The sequence below is a fragment of the Eleutherodactylus coqui genome, chromosome 3, assembly GCF_035609145.1.
Source record: "Eleutherodactylus coqui strain aEleCoq1 chromosome 3, aEleCoq1.hap1, whole genome shotgun sequence".
NCBI lineage: Eukaryota > Metazoa > Chordata > Amphibia > Anura > Eleutherodactylidae > Eleutherodactylus > Eleutherodactylus coqui.
Window position 1 is genome coordinate 193,657,874 of NC_089839.1, and position 23,903 is coordinate 193,681,776.

The 23,903-nt window shown below is 43.9% G+C and overlaps 1 protein-coding gene across 2 annotated transcripts in view; it reads right to left on the reverse strand.

Moving 5' to 3' along the window:
* The window catches only part of SHQ1 (SHQ1, H/ACA ribonucleoprotein assembly factor), a 97,520-nt gene extending 74,107 nt beyond the window's left edge, over window positions 1-23,413 (reverse strand). Inside the window, exons 1-6 of one of the 2 annotated variants that reach the window (XM_066596706.1) lie at window positions 23,354-23,413; window positions 21,700-21,853; window positions 19,054-19,118; window positions 16,535-16,657; window positions 7,915-8,066; window positions 3,299-3,411 (exon numbers count right to left, since the gene is read on the reverse strand). In XM_066596706.1, the coding sequence (XP_066452803.1) occupies window positions 3,299-3,411; window positions 7,915-8,066; window positions 16,535-16,657; window positions 19,054-19,118; window positions 21,700-21,842 (596 nt within the window). In that variant the 5' untranslated portion in view covers window positions 21,843-21,853; window positions 23,354-23,413. Of the gene's footprint in view, window positions 1-3,298; window positions 3,412-7,914; window positions 8,067-16,534; window positions 16,658-19,053; window positions 19,119-21,699; window positions 21,854-23,344 lie in introns of both variants that reach the window. The other variant, XM_066596707.1, reaches the window with a different exon arrangement.
* Between the last annotated feature and the right edge of the window lie 490 nt (window positions 23,414-23,903).

Sequence of the window (23,903 nt, forward strand, 5' to 3'; positions counted from 1 at the left end):
AATCCACACTGAAAATTTGGCGATGGAATCCGCCATGTGAACATACCCTAGAGGCGTATCACACACGGCGGATATTGGTGCGGATTCATAGCAGATTTCACCCTTTCAATTAAAAGGGGTGAAGTCTGCTGCAGATCAAATTCTAAATCCACAGCAACGTGTGCATTTTGGTGAAAATTTTGCAAACAATCTGCAGCAAATCCACTACATATCCACTGGGAACTTCTTGCCGCTGCCTGGCTGGCGGTGTTCGCAGAACAAGCCACATATCCTGCCAATACTGGCTACAGGGCGGCAGTGACACTTCCTGCAAACCTTAACAGGTGAGGGAGTCATAATAGTAATGAAAGGGATTCTTCTAATAACATTCTATAAGGGGATTGCTAGTTGAGCAATTGCAAAATACAGTTGGCTCCAAGTCACTAACTGTGGCATGTGACTTTAAGAAAAGCAGAAATCTCCTTTCTGGGTGTGCATATACCTCTAATAGCCGGGTGATATGCTGCATACGTGATATTGCAATTGTTGTTGCAATTGCAGAGTCCCTTTAAATCTCCCCCCCCCCCCTCCGCCTTTAATAGATAAGCATCATTGCAATAAAAATAGAAAAACAAGCAGCGGCAGGAGAGCAGCCAGTTGGCTCCGGCTGATGGATGAATGAATGATGTCAGCGGCGACTGCAGAGAATTCCTCTGGTGTTCATCAGGCAGATTAGGCTGAGCCGGGCGGACTTGTGCAGGATTGCAGAGCTGGGACGAAGCCCAGTAGAAGTGATAGATGGACAGCGCTCCCTGCGAGGCGGCGGGATGTAGGCAGAGCTTAGTGTGACACCATTGTCAGGCTTTAGATGACAGAACGGAGCCCTGTAGCCATAGTGACGCCGAGGATGGTGGAAGGATAGTACCAGGATCAGGGAGATAAACGCTGAAGAGACAAGAGGAGAAGGACCGGGCAGCGACAACAGCGGTGCGCACAATATACGGGCAGGATGGGTGCCATTACTCACTGACAGAAGAAAAGGACGACACGAGGAGGAGGACAGAACAGAGAGATGGAGAACAAGAGAACGAATAAACCGTATGGGCATGAGCGAAGCAGTGAATAACTGAGTGATTAAGTGACTGAATGAGGAAATGAATGAGTGAACGAAGGCAGATAAGTCAATCAATAAGTAGTTGAATGAATGAGAAAACAAGCAAATGACTGTGAAAGAATGACCAAGCGACAGACTTAATGCACGAATCAAAAATGAAGAACTGTTTGCATGAATGAATGAAGGAATGAATGAATGAGCAAAATAGTCAAGTCAGCAAAGACTGACTGTACAAATGAGAAATTGATTGACGTTATGAGTGATGGCAAACAATTGAATGAATAAATAACTATGTACATGAATGAATGAGAAAACAAGTGAATGAAAATTAAAGGGCCTGTCTGGCAAAACACATTTTCTCATCTCTACACCCCCCCCCCCACTCATTGTCTTTCATGCTTTAGAGGTGTGTTCTGTATATTGCAGTCACTTCCCTGCAGTGCAGCCTCCTATCTGATACTTATCAGCCACCATCTTAAGAGTGAGATTTTTTTTTTTACCTTCAGTTTCAAAAATCAATAACCTGATGCATCAGCACTGCATTAGCTGAGGCTATACCATTTTTGCCTGCAGGGAGGACAGTTTAGTTCGTTATTTTCTACATTGTTCGAAATAAGCTGCAGACCATAAGTATAAAGGCAGGAGGATGAGCTGTGATCTCCTCTCTTATTCCTGTGTGACAGGAGTAAAGCTGGAGATCAGAACAAGGATCTTTCGGAGCTCCATGTTTGAACTTGGAATAAGCAGGTGAGCTGGAGTGCTCCCTTTTTTTCTGCTCCGCACTTGCTTTTCCATGCATACCGACCTTATCTTTTGAGTGGATCTCCTCTATTATACCTGTGTGACAAAAGCGGTTTGATCATTATCATCAGTAACTTTGCCTACAGGGGGACACAGACACTCCTGTGACTTTCTGTAGTAGGGTCCATTTAACAGCCTGACACAGAGCATTTAACTAGAAAAGGAATCCATAACCCCAAGGAGACCTGAGCTGGTCAGAATTGAGATCACATGACCATATGAGGGGAAAAAAGGAGGCCAGAAGTTTCAAACAGAAAGAAATAACTAACTAATGTAAAACTAGCTGACTGAGGTATAGCTACAAAATGAATGAATGAATAAGTGAATGATTTTTAAAAAAAAAATTTTTAAATCCCAAAGTAGACCTTTAATAAGTTAGTGTTGGAAGTCAAGCAGGAAAATGAACAAACGACTATTTGTGAGTGAGCAAACAAGTGAAAAACTTGAGCTGACTGCAAGAAGGAGAAAAGGAATGAGAGAATGAATGGTGCAAACAAGTGAATCAATAACTAGTGCATGGATGGATAAGCCACCAAGTTCAGGCTGAATGCCTGAATATTCATTTATCTGCTTGTCTTCATTCACTTTCCTCAAGGACAGTATTTGCATAAATGAAGGACTAGATGAGAAACAGAAGTGAAAGACTAAAGGAGTTTTCGAAGTTATTCCTTTTATATGGTTGTGAGCGCCCCCATGGGCAAAACTATATAAAAAAGTAATATACTCACAGCGACTCTAGACCACATCTGACAGGTGACGTTACCCAGCCAGCAGGCCTGGTGACGTCCCGTAAACCTGTCAAGTGGGCTTCTAATGTCACTTCTTGACGCGAAAATGCGGCAAATTCTGCATGCGATTCCACAAGAAAAACTGCGGCAGAAAGCCCTCAGGGTGCATTCACACTCGGCAAATTTTAGTGGGGCTCCACACAAAACTCTGCATGATATGGCGCAGATTGACAGATCCATAGCAGATTTCACCCTTTGAAATGAAAGGGTTAATTTAGCTGCAGATCCACGTTAAAATTCAGACCAATGGCGCGAATTTCAATGTGTATTTTCAACAGCATCTCCATTTCGTGTGACTGCACCCTGAAACCCACTTCTGTGTCAGCATTAACCTGTGGATTTGGCCCAATGACAGGGTAAATTCCTTGTCCAAATCCGCGCGGATGTTCCGCTGTGGAAAGTCCATGCCACTTCCGCTACACGTAACCGTATTCGCATCACATGGGAGCAGACTTCAATTTGATACAGATGGGAATTCCCTTCAGGCTTCAGAGGAAACGCATCAAAACACGTATATGGAGGAAAATAAAATAAATCAGACGCCAGATCTTATCGGCGACTATAAAGTGATGTCAATCCTCCTGGGAAATGTAATACCTCATTAAAAGCCACTTACAGGTAATGATCGGGGTCAAACTTGGCCTTTTCAGCTTCTAGACGCCTCTGTGTGCGTTCTGGGGCCGGAGTAACGTCTGGATCTCTTAAGTCAATAACATCATTCAGTTCCTCCTGAAAGCAGAGAGCAGCGGCGTCACCAGGTGCCCGGGTGATGACTGATCATGTACACAGCGATCAAGAGGAACATCAGCGCCCAAGTGACCCATCAGGTTATAAACAACGCTGTAAACACGCACAACATGCACGATTATAGCGGCTGTAATACTATAGACAGCAGGTGGTAACTATGGACGACTTAACATAGCAATGACCACCAATGAGCGCCATAAGAAAGAGGTTAAGTGGGTCGTATAACACCTTTCCTAAAAGGTCCTTTTACACACAATCCGATCAGGCCCAAACCGATCTCCAAACATTCATTCATCCAACAATCGGGTCATGTAAAAGGGCCAACAATCAGCCGATTAACTAGTGAATGGTAGCCGAGCATTCCGATAAAAATGCTCACTGATCGGTGGATCACCATAAGGCCTCATGCACACAAGCGCTGCTTTTGCGCATTAGAGGCATCTGAAAAGAGTGCTTCTATAAGAACGGATGGTTTCCTATAGAAGCGTTCACATGAAGGAATTTTAGACGCGCTAAATACTCACACCAATCAAAGATCTTTAGTGAAGTATAGCCACAATCTTTTCAACAAACAACCTTTGAACAAGCCCTAAAGCAGATTCTCAACCCATATAAAAGGAAATTAAATGAGCGCCGATCAACATACACGTTGATCGGCCCTTGTTATATCGGGCCAGGAATTTGTCCTGTCTAAAAGTACCCTTCCTTGCCAAACTTAAAGGGGACCTAGAAAAGTGGAGCCCACTTTACATATCCTGGACAGGTAGAATAAATGCTGTAAAAATGGACACCCTACCAAAATTCCTTTACCTGTGTCAGACACTACCTATCCACCTCAATAGACGATTCCTGCTTGACCTGCGCGCAGTAATAACCAACTTTGTCTGGAGGGGTCGTAGACCCCGGCTTAGATATGCGCTTCTCACACGCCCCAAGGAACAGGGAGGACTGGACTCCCAGATTTCACCCTGTATTATAGGGCGAGCCTGAGCAACTATGTGCTATCACTCCTGAGAGACAAGAATGCAAAGTTATGGGTAGAATTAGAACACAACACTACATCTACGGCGGTTCAGGAGGCCCCATGGATTCCGAGACAATATGTGAAGGAGATCCCTTACTTGCGGTGAAAGGGAAGTTAAGTGCTCAGCGTCTGGGGCACATTTGCCCAGAAACTGGGTTTGATCTCTGTCCCGGGACCATTGACCCCACTGACAGCCAACCCCCAGTTCCAGGCTTTTGGAGGAGGGGGCCCGGTCCTGTCCCTACCTAGCACCCCGATACCACGAGTGAGAGACGTAATCACACAGTCAGGAGTGAAACCCCTGAGAGACTTCTATAGAGAAACCAGACCCCCACCAGGGGCATGGTTGAAATATTTCCAGGTGAGGGGGTATGTGGAGTCCCTGACGCCCAGGGGAAGTGGCAGCATACCGCTAACCCAGTTTGAAACTGCATGCATGACATCATCATCCGTGGAACACGGGATCTCGCTGATATACAGAATGTTGGTGGCCTGTGGGACAGAGGACGACCCACCCAGCTACGTGGCACAATGGGAAAGGGAAATGGGAGTAACGTTCACCAGTACAGACTGGAAGAGGGCCTACCTTATGTGTCATAAGAGTACCAAATTCGGCAGAATACAGGAGCAAAATTTCAAAATTTTATTATGATGGTACAGGACACCGTCGAAACTGCACCAAATGGACGCACAAGTTCCTGATGCATGTTGGAGATGCCAGAATAGCATAGGAACTATGCTGCATATCTGGTGGGCATGCCCACTAGTAGCTGAACTATGGAAAAGTGTAGAGCTCCTCTACAATAACATGACCAGGTCGACGGTGTCTTTTACACCAAAAATGGCCCTACTACTAATGCTCCAGGGGTCCATGGCAAAGATCAAAACCGAACTCCTGAGATTGGCCATCCTAGCGGTCAGGATGTCTGTCCCGGGCCTATGGCGTTCCACGGTCCCACCCACAAAGGTTATATGGACAGAAAAATGTAATACTCTTATGAGATACGAAATGGAGGGAGCAGAGGAGGAAAAAGACAGCAAAAGGTCCTATGATCTTTGGAGCCTGTGGATTGCCATGAGAGCATCTAAACCTTTTGAAAACTGGTTATATACAGGTACTTTAGACCCTTAGGGACCCCTGAGAGCCTAATAAGCCTACAAGCAAGAACTACACCCCCCCCCCCGACCCCTTAGCCCAACATCCCCCCTCCCCTACCTGCCACCCCTCTAGTCAGACATGTGCCTTGTATTAACGCATCATAAAGTTGTATTTTTTTTTTTTTAATTTTCTCTTTCTCTTTCTTTCTCAATTCATTATTTTTTAGTTTTTTGTTTTACAAAATAAATGTATTCTGCAGGGAAAAACCACGATTTATGACGCGAGAGAATTAGGGTGGCTATGTTTAGATAAAAGGGTAACTGCAGATCAGTATGATGTACTACTGTTTAATGTTTATCGAAAAAGTTCAATAAAAAATGATTGAAATAAAAGTACCCTTACTGAGAATCTGTTGGCAATCACTTGATCAATTGTGACAGAGGAAGCTGCAAGCAATTGCAAATTTCTTCTGTAGTGGCCACTGCAGGTAAAATGTGGTATTACACGTTAAAATGCCTTGACAGGCATGTAATAAATGGTAGAGGTCATCCAGAGCTGGAGCTGCTGTTTGATGCTGTTCTTCGCTCTCGTTAAATAGGGACATGAATGGGAGACACCATCCTGTGTTGTCCATAAGTCACGGTAAGGCATATGGACTGAGGTTATTGTAAAGGAACATTCCATTTAAAGGAAACTTTTAATTTTATGCAAATAAAGCTTAAAGGGGTTTTACTGCCCAAAACAATTTATCGCCCCATCAACAAGTTAAAGGATAAATGTCAGATTGCTGGGGATCTAGCCGCTGAAACCCCCATCAATCTGACAGTTATCAGTGTGTTGGATTAACATGATATTTTAATAATCTGGACTTTTATGGACACAGCGATTCCTTTTTGTACATTATTTTTATATGTGATGACTCGAAAAAGTTTTGTTTTACTTAGTGTTTTTAAATTTAAGCCTAAATTTTCTTTATTCAGCTTTTTTTTTTTTTTTTTTTTTTAAACTAAAAAGAAAAAACAACAACTTTATTTTGCTATAGTATTGCATTATGCTATATTCTGACCAGCAATCTATCAAGATGTTCCCGTGGCAGCAATCATTCACAGCAGCCCTGGGGACCCTTATAAGGCCTCCGGCTGCCATGACACTCACCCACTTGGGCCCCCCGAATGACAACTGTGGCATTTAAGGTCTATCAGCCATGATCGATGTTCTCTCCGATAGCAGTAATCGTGGACAGGTGTTGGCTGTCAATGATGGCCAACATCCGCCATGTATGTAGCGGACTCAGCTGCCGAGTCCGCTTCATACACAGACACCCAATGTCTGCTCTACATATACGGCACACAGCAGGAAATGGTTAAAGGGGTTTTCCAAGTTATAGTAAAACTGGAAAAGGGGCAGGAAAACGTTTAAAAAAAAAAAAAAAAAAAGCCAAAAAATAAGTAACTTGCTGCTGCGTTCCCCCGCTGAAACAATGCCAGCACCCTTGCATCCATTTTCACTGCAACTCTTTGTTTACTTGACTTGCAACTATGATATTTCGTATACACAGGCGACCGCTGCAGCCAATCACAGACCTCAGAGTATGCCTAGGGATCGCTGAGCCAAGTGATTGAATGTAGAGGTCATATATGTATAAGGACACCTCACTACTGCAGTCTGACCGGGTGTGAGAGCCGGAGCAGTGGCGCTGAACCAGCAGGGGATGAGAGAGATGAGTAGAAACAGAAATAGGGATAATATATAATACATATCCATTCCAATACACCTCTTTATTTAAAAACAGACAAAAGTTGCAAAATTGCAGATCAGTGTAATAAATACATAACACACAATACGTAATAAATTATTCAGCTTGACAGCTATTACAGAGGAGCAGGATCCTCCCCGGGAGGCGGAAGTCTATGCCAAGAGATAGAAATCAGCAATTAAATAGCAATTAGTAAGACGTGCAACAATTGAGGTGTGATAATATAAATTAACAGAAAAAGATGGCATCACCACCCGCTAGGCAGCTCCATCTTAGCGCCCTTTTACAAGGACGACCTGTCGGGCGCAGATACCCGGCAGGTTGTCCAATCGTTCCTGTGCTTTTACAGCATCGTTCAGTGTATGGAGGCAGAACGGGTCGGGATCGTTCCGGCTATCCCCTTCATTCACAATATAAGGGAGCGACTGCCTGTTTACATATGGCGATCCATCGTTCAGTTTTCTGCCTGCAGATACTGAATGACGAACAAGAAGCTAACAAATTCTCGCTCGTCGTCCAGTGGGGCAAGTATTTACACCAAGTGACAATCGTTCAGATTCCTGCCTGTCTTGTATATCATGCCCACATGTTGTACAAATCCCATACCTGAAGTCTTCCAAACACGCCGACACGCAAGTTCCCAAAACCGTAACTGCAATCTGAGTGGAAAGCCTCACTGGACAGTTCTTCGTAGGGGGTCTGCTCTATCTGCCAATCCAAGTCCTCTTCATCATCTTCAGGAGCTTCATTTGATGAACCTAAAATAAAAAAAAAATTTTAAAAAAAGTATTTGGGACAAGTAGTAAAGGAGTTGTTGCCGTATCATAGTAGCTGAAATTATTATTTATATTGAGGGATTCAGCAATTTCAAGTTCTCCGATTACCGGACCGGACTGAGCGATTCATAGAGAACTCAGAAGTCGGACATCCAAAAGCACAACTTCTCTGGCAGTCAAGAAGTGGAAGGGTTAATGCTTGTTTTACTGGTGAACTAGTGCTTTGTTTGGACGGAACATATTGGTCCAATGAGCAAATGTGGGGAATAATCATTCAGTCCAGGCGCCAGCCAATGACTGAACATTCGTTGTTCAGTTTCAGCAGGCGTAAAAATAATCGTTGGCTCATTCGCTTATTGTTCAGTTTAAACAGTAATCGTTCAGTCCCTCTCATTGCCTTATAGAGGAACCAAACGAGAATCCTGCTAACGAGTCAACGATGCATTTGCCTAAACAGGCAGCATTAGTGTGAATGAGTTAGTGGTGATGTCACTCGCTCGTTCAAAATGAGAATCAGCTTGTCTAAAAAGGACCCTAGGGTGGTACAGAGATTAACACCAGCTTCTCTGGTGGTCCAAGGCAGTGGAAGACCTAAAGTCCATTTACACACAAAGATGATCACTCAACATTCTTCAGAAACTGACAGCTTTAATCAATCATTTTGCATTACGTACTAATTATGTTAATTAGCTGCTAATGGACATTAGCAGCTAATTAACATAATTTGCATGTTAATCAGCTGCCAGAAGATGCATTTACAGAACAGCAGGTGGTCTGTTCTTTAAATACATGTCCATTTGATCTGCCATGGGGCTGCTAGCTAAGAACTATGTCATCAGCACTGCCCGTGAAGAACACAGCATGCCGTCCGTCTTATCAGGGATGATGGCTTTTATGCTGAGCTGAACTCAGTGATGGACAAAGAACGCAGCCCCCCTCCCCATGTACTAGACACACGCCCCTCATCCTAGCCCCTCTCCCCATGTACTAGGCACACACCCCTCATCCCAGCGTCCCCATGTACTAGGCACACACCCCTCATCTCAGCCACTGTGAGCTATTCACACCACAACTCATCTCAGACCTTATATACCTTTTTCTTCCCCAGTCATCACAACCTCCATATGCTACCCTCAATCATCAGAGCCCCCATATACCATCCTCCCCCCTCATCTCATCCCCATATATTGTGCTCTGCAGTCTCACGGCTTACTAGCCTCCAGTACACTGCTCAATGGCCTTCTGCACACCCAATCTGATATTAACCCCACCCACAGTGTGAAGGGCTTGGTTCAATCACTGCCATTCATCGAGCGCTGGCTGTGATTGGCTAAGCGTCAGCCAAACACAACCAGCGCTTCCAGGAGGCGGGGATTTTCAAACTTCCAGCCAGAAGAGAAGATCACTGCCAGGGACCCAGGGAGAAGCTGCGGCCAGGCTGACAGCGTGGGACAGATGTATGTGTGTTTTGTTTTTCTTATTCAACTAAGGCTTATTTTCAGGGAAGGGCTTATATTTCAAGCCTCCCCCGAAAAACATTGCATGTGGGGCTACAAAGCCACGCGGCTTTGTAGCACCACATGCGACTTTGTAGCGCTACAAAGTCGCGGTGATATCGCACGGACAAGCGATGCCGTGTCGCCCGTGTGAACGAGGCCTTAAAGGGAACCAGTTATCATGTAAAACCAGAGGTACTAGCAGGCAGGGAAAGTGTTCCAACTTCCCATGCCTAAACGCACCATTTGCCTTAGTAAACCTGTCCAGAATATTTCCCACGCTGCACGATAATGAGTGGGAAAGAGTCATGTTTTCTTGAAGAGAGTCAGAGTGCCAGACTGTCACCAAAGCCATGCCTTCAAAGTTACGATTCACAGTATGAGGATTCATTTCCTGGCACTACTGAAATCCCGCAGTGCAAATGCATAGATGCCCTCCTTTACAGCTTCATATAAACCGCATGTGCGGGGAAGGCACTGACGCACCAAATGTCAGACATCAAGCACTGTGCACTACCAAGAAACTCTTCCTCCACCACATCACCCTCCTAAAAAGTTAGAAGATCTTGAAACGTAATAAGGTTAGATATAGTCGCTGTGGTTTCTTCTGGGCGGACAGAAATGAAAGGATGCAGCCTGAGGCAATTACAATTCTACCCGTTCAGTGGTGTCCGACCCTTAGATACTCTGTAGGCCAGTCATCTCCATGTTTTTTTCTGTTCTTTACAGCTGCTTTTAATTACCTGATGCCCATCCCCACGTCCTTCTTGATGGTATCCAGCCAACGTGTCTTCTGTCTTTCTGGTTTCCCTTCACCACTGACCATTTAAAGTAGCATCTCTTTTTCCAGTGAATTCGCCCTCATCACATGTCCAAAGTACGTCAGACTCTGTCTCATGACCATGGCTTCCGGGGACACCTCTGGGTTCATACGGTCCAGAACAGCTTTGATTTTGACCCTAGCTGTCCAGGGGAGTCATAGAAGTTTTCTCCAACAACATCCCCTAAAAGCATCAATTCTTCTTTTGTCTGCTATGCTCCTTGTCCACGACTCACAGCCATATGTTGCAATCGGGAAGACGATGACTGTGATGAACCTTCGCTTGATGGTGACTGAGACATCCTTGCACTTCTATATTGGGTCCATGCTCACCATGGCCATACATCCCAGTGGAAAGCGACACTTTAACTCATCTGTCAAGTACCACTGTGATCAATGAGGGACCCAAGAGTATGAAACTATTAAACACTTTAATAGTACGGACACGTGCAGAAATTCAGGAAATATCAAGTAGGCAGAGAGCTTCTGCGTATGTGTAATAGGCACAGGTGTGGGATTTGGGACAAGATTTTAGCAATCAGATAATAGGTGTGGTCATTGAGGCAGAGGTGGGTGAGGTTCTAGGTTGCTGGGCTGAGGCAGCGTGTGCTGTGGACTAGCTACTTAGAAAACTTGGCATGGCATGGCATGGCATGGCATGGCAGCCGCAATTAAAATGTGCACTCTGTAATAATTGCTGCAGCGTCTCAGCGAGGGTGAGTAGAGCGCTATACAAAACTTTTGCCTTGATGAAGGACTCGGAGGTCCGAAATCTTGCCTTACATCATGTATTTTAGTTAGCCATTAAAAGGTATCCTGTCTACAAGATTACTTTGTTCCCAGTATGAGAATCCATCACACTTCGCTCTACTGGCTAACACGGTACCAAACCCTTCTTTTTGTTTTCTACTAAAAATCTTGATGGCTGAGTCCCCTAAATATAATTAATTAAAATAGCTTTACAGGGGATGACTGTCAGATGCATAAGCACCCAGCAGCTGTCCCATGGAATACCACCCAACTTTGGCTCCCGTGCTTACACAGGAGGGATAGTCATTCAGGACCTTTTCAGCCGCCCGCCTTCATTCACAGTAAACCAGTCGTTCGAAGATTGAGCAGTTCCAGCTTACACGGCCGACAGTCGCTCGGTTTTTCAGTACTGCTAAAAACCAAGCAACTCCAACAGGTGAGCGATTTCTCACTCAGTGCCCTGTCGGCAGATGAGTGTACCTGGAATGATTAATCGCCTGAATTAGCCATTTCTAGCAATAATTCGGATAATAATCGCCTTGTGTAAAGGTACCTTTAGAGAAAAATCCAATCAGCTTTACTGTACTTAGACTGCATGGGCTAAATGTGCTCTGAACAGTTTTTACTCCCTTCCTCCCGTTGTCAGCAGCAGGAGGCGCCAAGAAGCAAAAGAGAAAGCTCCTCCCAAGTTAGAAGCACAGGAAACCTATGCTCCATACTGAAGCATGACGGGAGTACAAAAAAAAAATTGGGATGTGTCCACTATTATTTTTAATTGCGTTTTCATGACAATTTGCAAAAAAAACCCCAAAACTGCAATACCCCTCTTCTACCACTAGGTGGCAGTGTTGCAATCGCTGTTGCTGCTGCTCCCATTATGCCATCCTGTGGTGGTAGTGTCCATTCCAGAACTACCCCTTCATAAAACTGCACACAAACTGGCAAGACTATTTTATCAGGCTCCGCTTATTCCTAGACTTCATTCTTTTCTGGAACTGCAAAATCATCAGCTCTAAGGATCTCCCAGAGGAGGAATCCACTTCCCCAGTTAAGCAGCGCAATTAATATGTAGCTTTACCCGGCGCACATCCTTCCATTCTACGTACCGGTAAAATGTGCTTCATTGTGTATTTCCCTGGGGCTTAATGCCAGTTTGCAGTCAATAGCTGTCTCCATCCTTAACTATCCCTAGGGCCAGATAGGAGAGCGCAGACCGACTCCGGAGAAGCAAGTCAAGCAGCGCCACTATGCTCTTTGCACCTGAATTACTGCTGCGGTATAAGCTTCCCCCTCAGGGAACATCGTATGAGCTCTCTGGACAGAGAACTGCAGAGAACCGGGTTATTCCAGGACTGAATATCGATCCCCAGACATGAATCATATTGTTTATCTGCAAATCTAGAAAATGGCAAAATATCCAAATCAGAGGAGACACCGGAGACTCGCAAGTCCTAATGACATTGTCTGCAAAGCACACACCTGACTGGTAAAGAAAGAGGAATACCGGAGCAAATAGAAGTATATTAGAACTGATGGACATTCTACTTTTTTAATTGGATTTCATAAACAGATCAGATCCATCTGTCTTCTATGGCGTCAAAATCATAAGCATTCAGCAGCTCTGTTTGCCTTGCTCACAGCAGGAAATCCCAGCACTATCTGAAATATCGATCAGCAGGTTAGACTATACAACAAATGGCCACTTTATTACAGACCCCCATCTAGTACAATGTTGGATCTCCTTTGGCCTTCAGAATGGCAGCAATTTGTTATGGTATCCGTTCAAAGATATGAGGACTCGGCGTGTGGCAAGAAAACCTTCCAAACGCCATTAATCCTCCTCCCCCAGCTTGACAGGAAGGAGTCAAATCACCAGGTGATGTTTTTCGATTGCTCAGCGATTCAATTTTTGTGCCCTTTTGCCCACTGGAGGCTCATCTTTCGGCTTCTCTTAATGACGCTGGAACTGGTTGTCTGCGATTATAGCCCATCCGTGCTCAGGAATGGTGCGTTTTGTGTTCGGACATTGTAATTGAAATTACAGCCAAATACAAGGCTGGTGCTCCATTTACTGTACATCTCCTGTTCATTAAAACAATTCTTCACATCCTCCCTTTGACCCCTTTCGGGGAGGAGTTTGTTTCCGTCCACAGCATCCTCTTTCGCACCATTCTCTGTATACTCTCCACACCGCTGCATGAGAAAACCCCACGTGGTTGGCGGTGAAACCCTGGCCCCGGCTAGTCTAACAAGGACCAAAGCTTATTAGAAGTCGTTGAGATCGCTGGATTTTCCCATCTAATGTGGATTGACACTGAAACTCATCCACGGAAAACTTGTCACGTTGTTTTATGCTGCACTCCGGGGCACGGGGAGAATTTCCAAATCGTGCAAGTGCCAGGGCTCTAATAATGGGGCCATTCAATGGCTCAATCAACACTCCAAACAAGATGAAAATTACTTCCCTGGTCAAAGGAAGGTTATGTTTTGACTGACGGAGGAAGGAACTTTGTACAGCTTGCTACTGTGTAAACAACCATTAAGACACATGGATACCCATATAGAAGTTGTGGCGACTTGATATACAGTTAGCAAAATTAAGCTTCCTAACTGATGCTTCTGGAGAGCGCTCTGCTGCTCCAAATGTGACGAAATTGAAACAATGGCCACTTCAAACAATGCGCTGTCCATTTATGAATGAAAAAAAAAATTGTGAAAAAGTAGGAGGCACATCATTTCCTATGACTCAGCAGCTGCAGGTCCTCTGTTTTTGAAGAGTAAGGGCTCCTGTCCATGGATGATAGTGCATTGCGTTACTCGCGGCAAAAATCTGGCCGCGAGTAACGCAGTGCTCGCTTTCCATAGCGTTGCTATGGAAAGCGCAGCCCCCTGTCCATGAGCGAAGAATCATAGCGATTCTCCACTCACGGGACTCAAATCGCGGCATGGTGCGATTTGCCACGATTCTCTGAGGTGAGCCTGTCACATAGGCTCACCGCATAGAACAATTCTGCAGCAGCTGGGCCACACTAATGTATAATATGCTCCTCGGCTGCTGAAGAACCTCTTTATTAAAATTGATCCAACAGTATTTGATACACGAGAAGGAATTCCCTGCAAAACTAATCTGTGACAGACCTCTACTGCAGGAAGAAATAAGTGGTGCCTTATAACGTGTGCACCGCTCGTCTATGGTACCACAATGTGAGGTTTTTAGATCTAGTACTAACAGATGCATCAATAAATGACACTATGGGAGAAATGTATTAAGACTGGAATTTAAACATTAGTCTTAACGCCCTAGAGACGGCCAATACACCTTTTTACTGACCTCACCAATGGGCTTTAAACCTGCACATACATATTTTAAAGGTAGTGGCTTAGCTGACTGACAGCCAGGATCCTGCTTTAACAGCCAGGAGAGTAGAAACCTCAGATCCTGCCAGTTCAACCTCTAGTCAATAGCAGCTGCAGCATGTAAGCAGATGTCAGAGGGGCGAAGTTCATTAAAATGAAAACAATAGTGGAATTCCTGGAAGAGTATTCCTATCTACCCCCCTCCAAAAAAAAATAAAAATAAAATGTAAAAGAAAAAAAAAAAATCCAACACATTACATTACCCCAGAGTGAGCCATTAACCCCTTCCCGCTGCAGGGCGTAAGTTTACGTCCTGGGAGCGGGGTACTTCCCGCAACAGGGCGTAAACTTACGTCCTGGAGATAGCGCGGGATCACATATGATCCCGCGCTATCCCGCAGCGGGAGCCGGCTGTCAGTCACAGCCGGCGTCTCGCTGCAGCAGCGGGGGGACATCGGAGATGCGCCCGCCACTTTTAACCCCTTCCCTGCCGCGATCTAAGTAGATCGCGGCAGGGGAAGAGTTCACAGCGGGAGCGCGGCTCCCTCTGTGTCTCCGGCCGGGACTCGCGATGTCATCGCGAGAGCCCGGCCTGTCACCATGGCAACAGGACGCCAGACACTGGCGTCCTGTATTGCCTATGCCTGAGATCGCTGTATGAGCGATAAGGCATGGGAGAGCAGTAGCTCTGCCATGCCTTATACCAGCGATCATCAGGGCAATGGTTAAAGTCCCTCAGAGGGACACAAACAGTGTGAAAAAAAGAAAGATTTAAAAAATGAATTAAAAAAATGTAAAAAAAAAAGAGTAAAAAAACCATTTTTTATGCTTTTTCTCAGATTAGCATAAAAAAAGGTAAAAAAAAAAATAAAACCCCACATATTTGGTATTGTCGCGTCCGTAACGATGCGTACAATAAGTTGCACATGCTTTTGATTGTGCACCGAAAAAAACACTAAAAAAAAAGCTAAAAAACTGAGGCAAAATGCTCATTTTTAGCATTTTGCCTCACTAAAAACGCAATAAAAGTGATCAAAAAAGTCGTATGTACGCTAAAATGGTACCGATAAAATCTACAGCTCGTCTCGCAAAAAATAAGCCCTCATAGAGCTCTGTACATCAAAAAATAAAAAAGTTACGTGACTTTGAATGCAGCAATTTAGAATAGAAAAAAGATTTCCAAAAAAAAGGGTTTTTATTGCAGAAAAGTGGGAAAACCTTAAAAAAATGTTAGAATTTTGGTATCGTTGTAACCGTACCGGTCTGCAGAAAAAATGGAAAGTCTCATTTATGCTGCATGATTAACGGTGTAAAAAAAAAATAAAAAAATCTATGGCAGAATTGATGCGTTTTCTCTCTCTGCTATCATTAAAAAAAAAAAAAAAAATTTACAATATAGTCTATGTACCCAAAATTGGCATCGATAAAAACTACAGTTCGCCACGCAAAAAACAAGCCCTCATACGGCCGCGTCCACGGAAAAATAAAAAAGTTATGGCTTTTGAAAAATGGAGATGGAAAAATACCAAAAAATTGCTTGGTCCTCAACACCAAAATAGGCCATGTCATGAAGGGGTTAAAAAAGACAATTTGTCCCCCATAAAAACAAGCCCTCATATGGCCATGTCAACCAGTAAAGGCTTTTGCAAAAATCACTTGGCTCATCCCTAAGGGGTTGACAGGATTTCCTCTGGCCTAATACAGGACAACTCCCACCCCCTTCATATATGAGGCACATCTTTCTGTGGGCCTGCACTGAAATGTAAGCCGGGTCGGAACGGATATACATTTCTGGTATAATTTACTCCAATTTCTGGCATAAATTATACATAAATGTGTAGTTCCAAGGCGGTCCGCTCTGGACAAGCATTGACAACTTTTTTTTTTTTTAAAGCGGGAAGGCCAGTGTAAAAAGCTGAAGTCACAGATTTTTGCATAAAAAGTTGTGACTTTTACACCAGAAAGCGGCATAAAATTTTGTATGAATGTTCCCCATTATAGAAACATAAATAGAGGCAAGTACTCACCTATCTCTTCTATCAGAGGTTTACAAGTCCTCGCTCCCTTGGGTGCTAATAGGGATGTCAGGAGATTTAGGCCCTCAAAGTGCTGTCCTGGGGTCTCTTTAGGCACTTGGATGGTGAAAATACCTGAGAAGGAAATAATACAAGGCACCAGATGGTCAAGTCAGACATATGAGAGATTACCTTACAGAGACCTAATCAGCTGTTCACACTGCAGTAAAAAACACACTGTATCCTTATTCTGTGGGGCACTACAATTAAGGGGGACACAAAATTTATATCGTTTTAATAAATACTACTTTTAGTAATACTAAAAAAAATTACTTAAAAAAAAATTGCTTTCTTTGGCCATTTTGTGACCCCATAATCCTTTTATTTTTCAGTCAATGGTATTGTGTGAGGACTAGTTTTTTTTGCAAGACGGTCTGTAGTTTTGATAGATTTTGGGGTGAGTACAAGTTTCTTGAAGTCGAGGTGACCTAAAAAAGTGCAATTCTGGCACTGTGTATTCTTTTTATTGGATGGCATTCACCTTGCAGGATTAATAATGTGCGATTGTTCTCAGTAAGAGAAACCAAGTAATCTTGTGGTTATGATACCTTTTAATGGCTAACAAAAATACATGATGTTATAGTGAGCTTTCAAACCTCTCAGTGCCCTTCATCAAGGCAAGAAGGAGGATTAATAATGGAATGACTGGGAAAAGGTTTTTTTGAGGGAACTTGAGATTATTTGATCACTTTTACAGTATAATGGTATTGCATTATACTGTCTTCTGACCAGCTTATAATAAAGCGATCCACAGGCTCATGGCAGCCCTAGGGGCCTTAGGACCATCAGACTACCACGATACGCAGACAGCATCTCATGATCACATCACAGCGGGGCTGTACAGGACTTTGAAACACCAGTCAGGGCATTTAAATGCCCCCATCAGAAATAAGAGCACATGTAAAAGGTTACAGTCATGACTAGTGTTATCGCCGATCGCAGCTGCTGCAGGTGGGTATCGGCTGCCAAACCCCCAGACTGCAAAGGACTTCAGAAAGCGCAGTTACACTTTAAATAGGTCTTGAGAGGTGGAGTGACTTGTATGGCCGCAGGTACTGTAGCAAAACTGCAACAAGTTTTTTAACATTTTGAAAAGTTGCAATTCTTCAAGGGGTTGTGTGATTAGAGGTTAACTATGTAAAATCATAGCCAAAAGGATTAAAACAGTAAAATAAAATGATACTTACCTGTCCTGAGTCCCAGGAATCCAGCACTGCAGCCCTGTGAGCCTTCTGGTCTCTGTTAAGAGCAGAGATCATGTGACTACTGTCTGCCAATCAGAGGCAATCACCATTCTGAAGTCCTAGCATTATGGCACCCAGGATGCGAGCTCTGATGCCAGGAGAACCTGGGGTGATGCTACAGCCTGCGGTTGGCTGTCAACAGAGATTGGAGGAATCGCAGGGCTGAAGCACTGGGATCACTGGGGCTAAGGACAGGTAAGTACCTTTTGTTTTAACCCTCTTGGCTCAGATGTTAACCCTTTCCAATCCAATTTGTATCCTGGTTTTCCTAGGTGGCTTACTCTTTTTCTGCTGTTATACAACAGCGCTATCTGCTGGCTAAAGCCAGTACTGCATGAGGTGAAACGTTGGATAGGCTCCAACATTAGAGAGACTAGCAATATACAGTAAGAAAGCCCCAACGGACGTCTTCCAACATTGGAGCTGTACAGCCTTAAATCATAATGTCTTCAGACATCAGACAGTGGATTGTAAAGGGTTAGAGTTAAACTCTAACTAGACAACCCATTTAAATCAGTCTAAAAACCTCACTCCGCCCACTGGAGCGAAAGATGTAACATTTCTTTTTTTTTTCAACTGTCAACTGTAAATTTGTCAAAACTGTTTTCACAAAACAAAGGGGCAACTTGCGCTAGAACCCTGGTGCGACACTACTAAATATGTGCACATTTTGTGTTTTTGACCCCATACTATTTTCAAGACCTCTGTTTGCGGACCACGGGGCCTTCGCTTTAAAACATTTTACCTTGCAGCTTCACCTTAGCTGTATGTGAGACATCGCTGACACCTGCGTGAATTACTTTGCATCGGTATGAGGCCTCTACCATGCAGATTTTCAAGCATGTTTTAGCCAAGCACTTCAATTCTGCTAGTCCCATTGAAAATTAATGGAGCGAAGTAACGTCGCGGATGGGCAAACATTGCTTCATTCAATTTCCTCCTTACTCTGGGGTGTGCAGTCAGCCCGCAGTGAAGAGAACAGGGAAATCTGGAGCCCCGTTCTTGGGATGTGGTGGTGGGGAGTCTCAGAGGTGAGACCCCGACCGACCGAACTCTTATTACCTATCCTATGGATAGGTGATAGAAGTTAACTCTGGTCCAACCCATTTAATAAAGTGCGACTACGACTGAAATTATAAATTGCTGTATTAAAGTGGAGCAACTGAGAAGCGGAGGAAATTGTGTCAACGTACAGGGCTGTATATGAAGCGTGTGACATACTCTTACCGTCATCCGCATTGTACGTGGCTTTCTGTCTTCCATCTTCCACTATCCTCCCAGGCAGGGTTAGTCTAAAGAGAGACGAGAACGTTCTTAAGGGAATGGATCACATAGACTACTTTTTATTAATACATTAAAACCATACACAGATTTTTTTTCTAATCTGTTTTTAGTTTCTCATTGTAAGTTTTTTTTGCATTTTCTGTACATAATTGTAGGGGCAACCATCTTGCAGGAGCTGCAGTTAAAGGGGTTTTCCAAGTAAATTAGTGGCATAGTACATAAAATAAACATACTCCCCTCTCGCTGCCTCATTAGCACTTGCCACACTCTCCTGGTCCTCCAGTCTTCTGTTGACAAGTACTGCAGCCAATAGAAGACCCAACGCGGACGTCACGATGACATCCCATAAACATTCTAAGGCCTTTTACATTAGAAGTCCATGTGTCCGGTTTACAGGAGGTCACAGGATCAGACCACCGAAATTGCGGCAGGGTGTCGTGGTGATAATATGAATTTAATATAGTCTTGGGCACAGGAGACAAAACTATATAAAATAAATACCTTTGAAAACCTCTTTAACAGGAAAGTTTATTAGCTGACCATCTACTATGTATGGGGGTGCCCTGATTATCCCCCAAGAGAAGATGCCAGGGAAAGAAGGATCCAGCATGCAGGACTTCAACACTCTGAATATTTTGTTCCTACGCGAGTTAAGCTGCTGCCAGAGGGGTCTGACAGTGGCTTATTCCTCTCCCCCACCCACCCCAAAAAATGCTTGGATTTTGGAGTCAGGAGCCATAGCTGTTGGCCAAACAAGCATTCAGACAGCAGCTATCTAATGTGAAGCTCTACATCAGTCATATAGAGATAACTCATTGACTTCTATGTGAGAGCATTGTGGGCATGCTCTTTAACCTCTGCAGGGAGGGGGAGGAGGTGAACTGTTACATCACCTAATTGTGTATCCTGTGTTATCTATATATAAGTGTCGCCTATCATTGTAATTTTGCTTGTGATGAGATGATTGTTGAGCAGTTTTCTCCTCAGACCGTTTAGTGGTCAGTGTGAGAACTGCAGGATTTTAGAATTCTTTTAAATTTAGATTGTGACCATGAATATAAAAAAAAAAAATCCTTTAAAAATATATTCAATATAAAACGCGATTTATAGAAGAAGTAATTTTCTGACGATACATTCCATTTAATTTAGAGGGAATCTATCACGTCCTGTAAGCATCATGAATAGTTATAGGACAGGTCCTGCAGAGTCTGGGGTGTACTTTTTATACTTACCCGGCTCCCTATTCTCATCAGCATGACTATTAAGTCCATACACATGCACTCCCATAGAGAACAGTGGAGCACGCTCACAGACTGAATGAAAGGAGGCGAGCTGATAGAAGGGACAGCAACTTCCCAGGGTGACAGTGCGGGAATGGGGAGCCCGGGAAGAATTACACCTGTGGGCTCAGCAGGTATCTTATAAGCACCAGAACTTAATTTATGATGCTTATAGGATGTGATGGGTTCCATTTAAGGTTTTCCTACGGTAATAGCAATTTTTTCAAAGAGACCGCTGATTTAGATAACTACACTGATCACAAAAATTAAGGGAGAACTTAACCCTTTAGTGCCAATTTTGGGCCTAAAGATGCAAAGGTTTATTTGGGATTTTCATCTCCACTTTTCAGAAGCCATCATTTTTTTATTTTTACCATCGCCAAGGCCATAAAGTGCTTGTTTTTTGCGTGGCGAGCTGTAGTTTTTATTGGTACAATTTTTGGTTTCGTATAATGCATTAAATACCTTTTGGAAGACTAGGGAGGAAAAAAAACATCAGTTCTGGAGGTTTTGTTTGCTTTTTACAGCTTAAATCATGCAGCATAAGTGACATGATACATTTTTTCTGTGGGTTGGTACGATTATATTGTTTTAGGTTGTTGCACAATAAAACCCCTTTCTGGAGATTTTTTTTTCTTTTTGCATTGCTGCATTCAAAGTCCCATAACTTTTTAATTTTTTTCATTAATGGAGCTGTGTTAGAGCTTGTTTATTAATGTTACAATCCTTACATTCCTGTATGCAACTTAAACCTGTGGAGCTATGATCACTATAATACACTGCAGTACTTCTGTATTGCCATGGCCTATGACCGCTAATAATAGCAATAATGCATTGCAAGTCCAGACGCCATAGTCTGGTGATCAATTGCTAGAGCAATTACATAGTGGATGGCTGATGAAATTACAAAGGGAGCACCCCCCCCCCCCCTCTATGAACCCTTTATATGCTGTAATCAGTATTGATCACGGCATGTAAGAGGTTAACAGCAGAGATGGGTGTTCTCACCGACTCCCACTGTTGCAATGGGAGATCGGCTGTCAGTCACAGCCAGCCAGTGGGCTTTTGAGGCCATCTACAGACGATAAGCGTACAACTATTTGTGGCAATAGCTTCCCATCCAGGACATACGTTTAAATCCTGTGGTGGGGAAAGGCTCACATTTAGACATAACGATTGTCGCTCAAAATTAGCTCTGCCGAACGAAAGTGCGCGATAATTGTTACATGTAAATGGGCCTTAAGACACGTCAGCCAAAGACCATGCGATAATGTTGGTTGGTATCAGTATAACTTGCCCTTTATATTACCTTAGAAAATAGGGTTTGGCGTAGAACTTGAAGTCATCGCCATCAATGTAGATATCAAACTCCGATGCCCTGGCGTAGGGAACTCGGATGGTTATGATGAGAACGTCCGAATCCTGAGTGATGTCAAACGCGGGAGTGATCATTGTGAATCACGCTAGAAGAGAACACAACAAGAGGATCACTGCTTTTATATCTACCTTAGGCTAGTTTCACACAGACCATCGTGATTTTCGCCTGATGCGAGAGTCAGTAAAAAAAAAAAAAAAAAAAAAGGGAGTTTCGGAAACCAATGATTTTCAATGGTTTCCTTCCCATTAGCGATGTTTTCACTGATGCTTGTTAGGAGAAAAGATTGCAGCACGCTCTATATTTCTGTGATGTGCGATTTTTTTTATCTCCCATGTTTCCCTACAGAGCCTCGTTTTTAATCGCATCAATGAGATTTTAACCCTTTCCAATCCACTGTCTGACGTCTAAAGACATTCTGATTAAAGCCTGTACAGCTCCGATGTCGGAAGACATCCGGCAGGGTATTCTTACCGTAGATTACTGGCCACTCTATGGTTGGGGGCCTCTCTGGCATGTCACATACTGCAGTACTGGCTCTAGCCAGCAGATAGCAACATTGTAAAATGGCAGAAAGAGAAAGCCCCCTAAGAAACCCTGAATCCAAAATTGGATTGCAAAGGGTTAACATTAGAAAGTCCTATTGACTTCTGCAAAAAAAAAAAAAAATGGGCATTTTTATTGCGGGCAGCAGGAACGTGATGAGAGATTATTCTTTAAAAAAAAAAAAAAAAAAAGCATTGCCAATGCCCAAAACTTGCAGGAAGAGAAAAGACGCAATTTTCTCGCAGGAAAAAAAAACCCAATCGACCTTGTATAACTAACCTTAGAGAGGTGTTCTAACATAAAACATTTCTGAGGACCCTTTTACACAGGCGCAGATGCCCAGCAGATAAACTACAGCATGGATTCTCATTCAGACAAATGGGATTTAGATTTGCAACGGAATCAGCAGCAAATCTGCACACGGCCTTATGCTCCATGCAGACGAGACGATCTCTCGTTGGAACGAACAATGTCAGTTCGCTTGGGCAGCCCGTTTGTACAGGCAGAACATACAGCGTTAAATTTAGCGTGAATTATAAACACTGAACTAAAACGCTGATCTGAGAAGCCCCATGGGGCTTCAATGGAAGTGAAGCCAGTTCGGGTACTTTCGCTCCCATCTACTACGTCACACATCAGTCCCGCTGTACTGACAGCAGGCTGGGTGATCAGCTCATCGCCGGCGATCCCGAATGGCAGGTTCCTGGCAATCAACTATTGAAGGCGATGGTCTTAAAGAAAACCTCTTTATCATTTGCCCCCATATAACAAATTATCAGTTTAAAAAACATGAACAAGCGCTGAGTGACACCTTATTTAACAGGTCTGCGAGCTGGGGGGCTCCAACTACTGGGGAACTGCAACTCCCAGCATGCAAGGAAAGCTTATCTGTCTCTCTCCAGCAGCTAAGGAACTTACACCTCCAGTCATGCCCCGATACAACTCGCCAACAGCTGGTGAGCCCCAGGCAGCCCAGTGCGGCTAGTAAGGCAAGTACACAATACAGGTGACATCAGAGCACCGGCCGACTCACACCGCTCACCTGCGCAACACACTCCGCACACCCCGCGCTCCAAGCCTCCTACTTCCGGGTCTGCACGTGTTCCAGACTGAGACTAAAAGGAGATCAGCGATAGGACGAATGGTCCGACGTGTCCCCGCCCCTTCACCAATGAGAGTCTAGATTGGAAACACACGGGTGGAGATTGGCTGCTGTCAGCAGCTGTAGGGCGGAGCGTTTAAGCATCTTCTGATTGGCGGGAGAAAAAGCGTGGGAAATAGAGAGCTACAAGCAAGCATGGTGGTTGTCATAGTAACGGCATTGCAGCTCAGTGCAGTTTATTTCCTGTAGATGAAACCATAGGAGAGTCCTGCGTTGTGCATTCCGTTTAGGAACCTTTCACACGAGATGGAATTAGTTCTGCGCCAGAATGTTATTCCTATGGCCTATGCACAGGGGCGGAAATTCCGCAACGGGATTTCCTGCGGGATTTCCGCTCATTCTCGCTGCTATAGAATTGCATTAGATAATGTAATTCTATGCAGACAGCCGTAATTTGACCACGTGAAAACTCGCGCGTAAAACAAACATG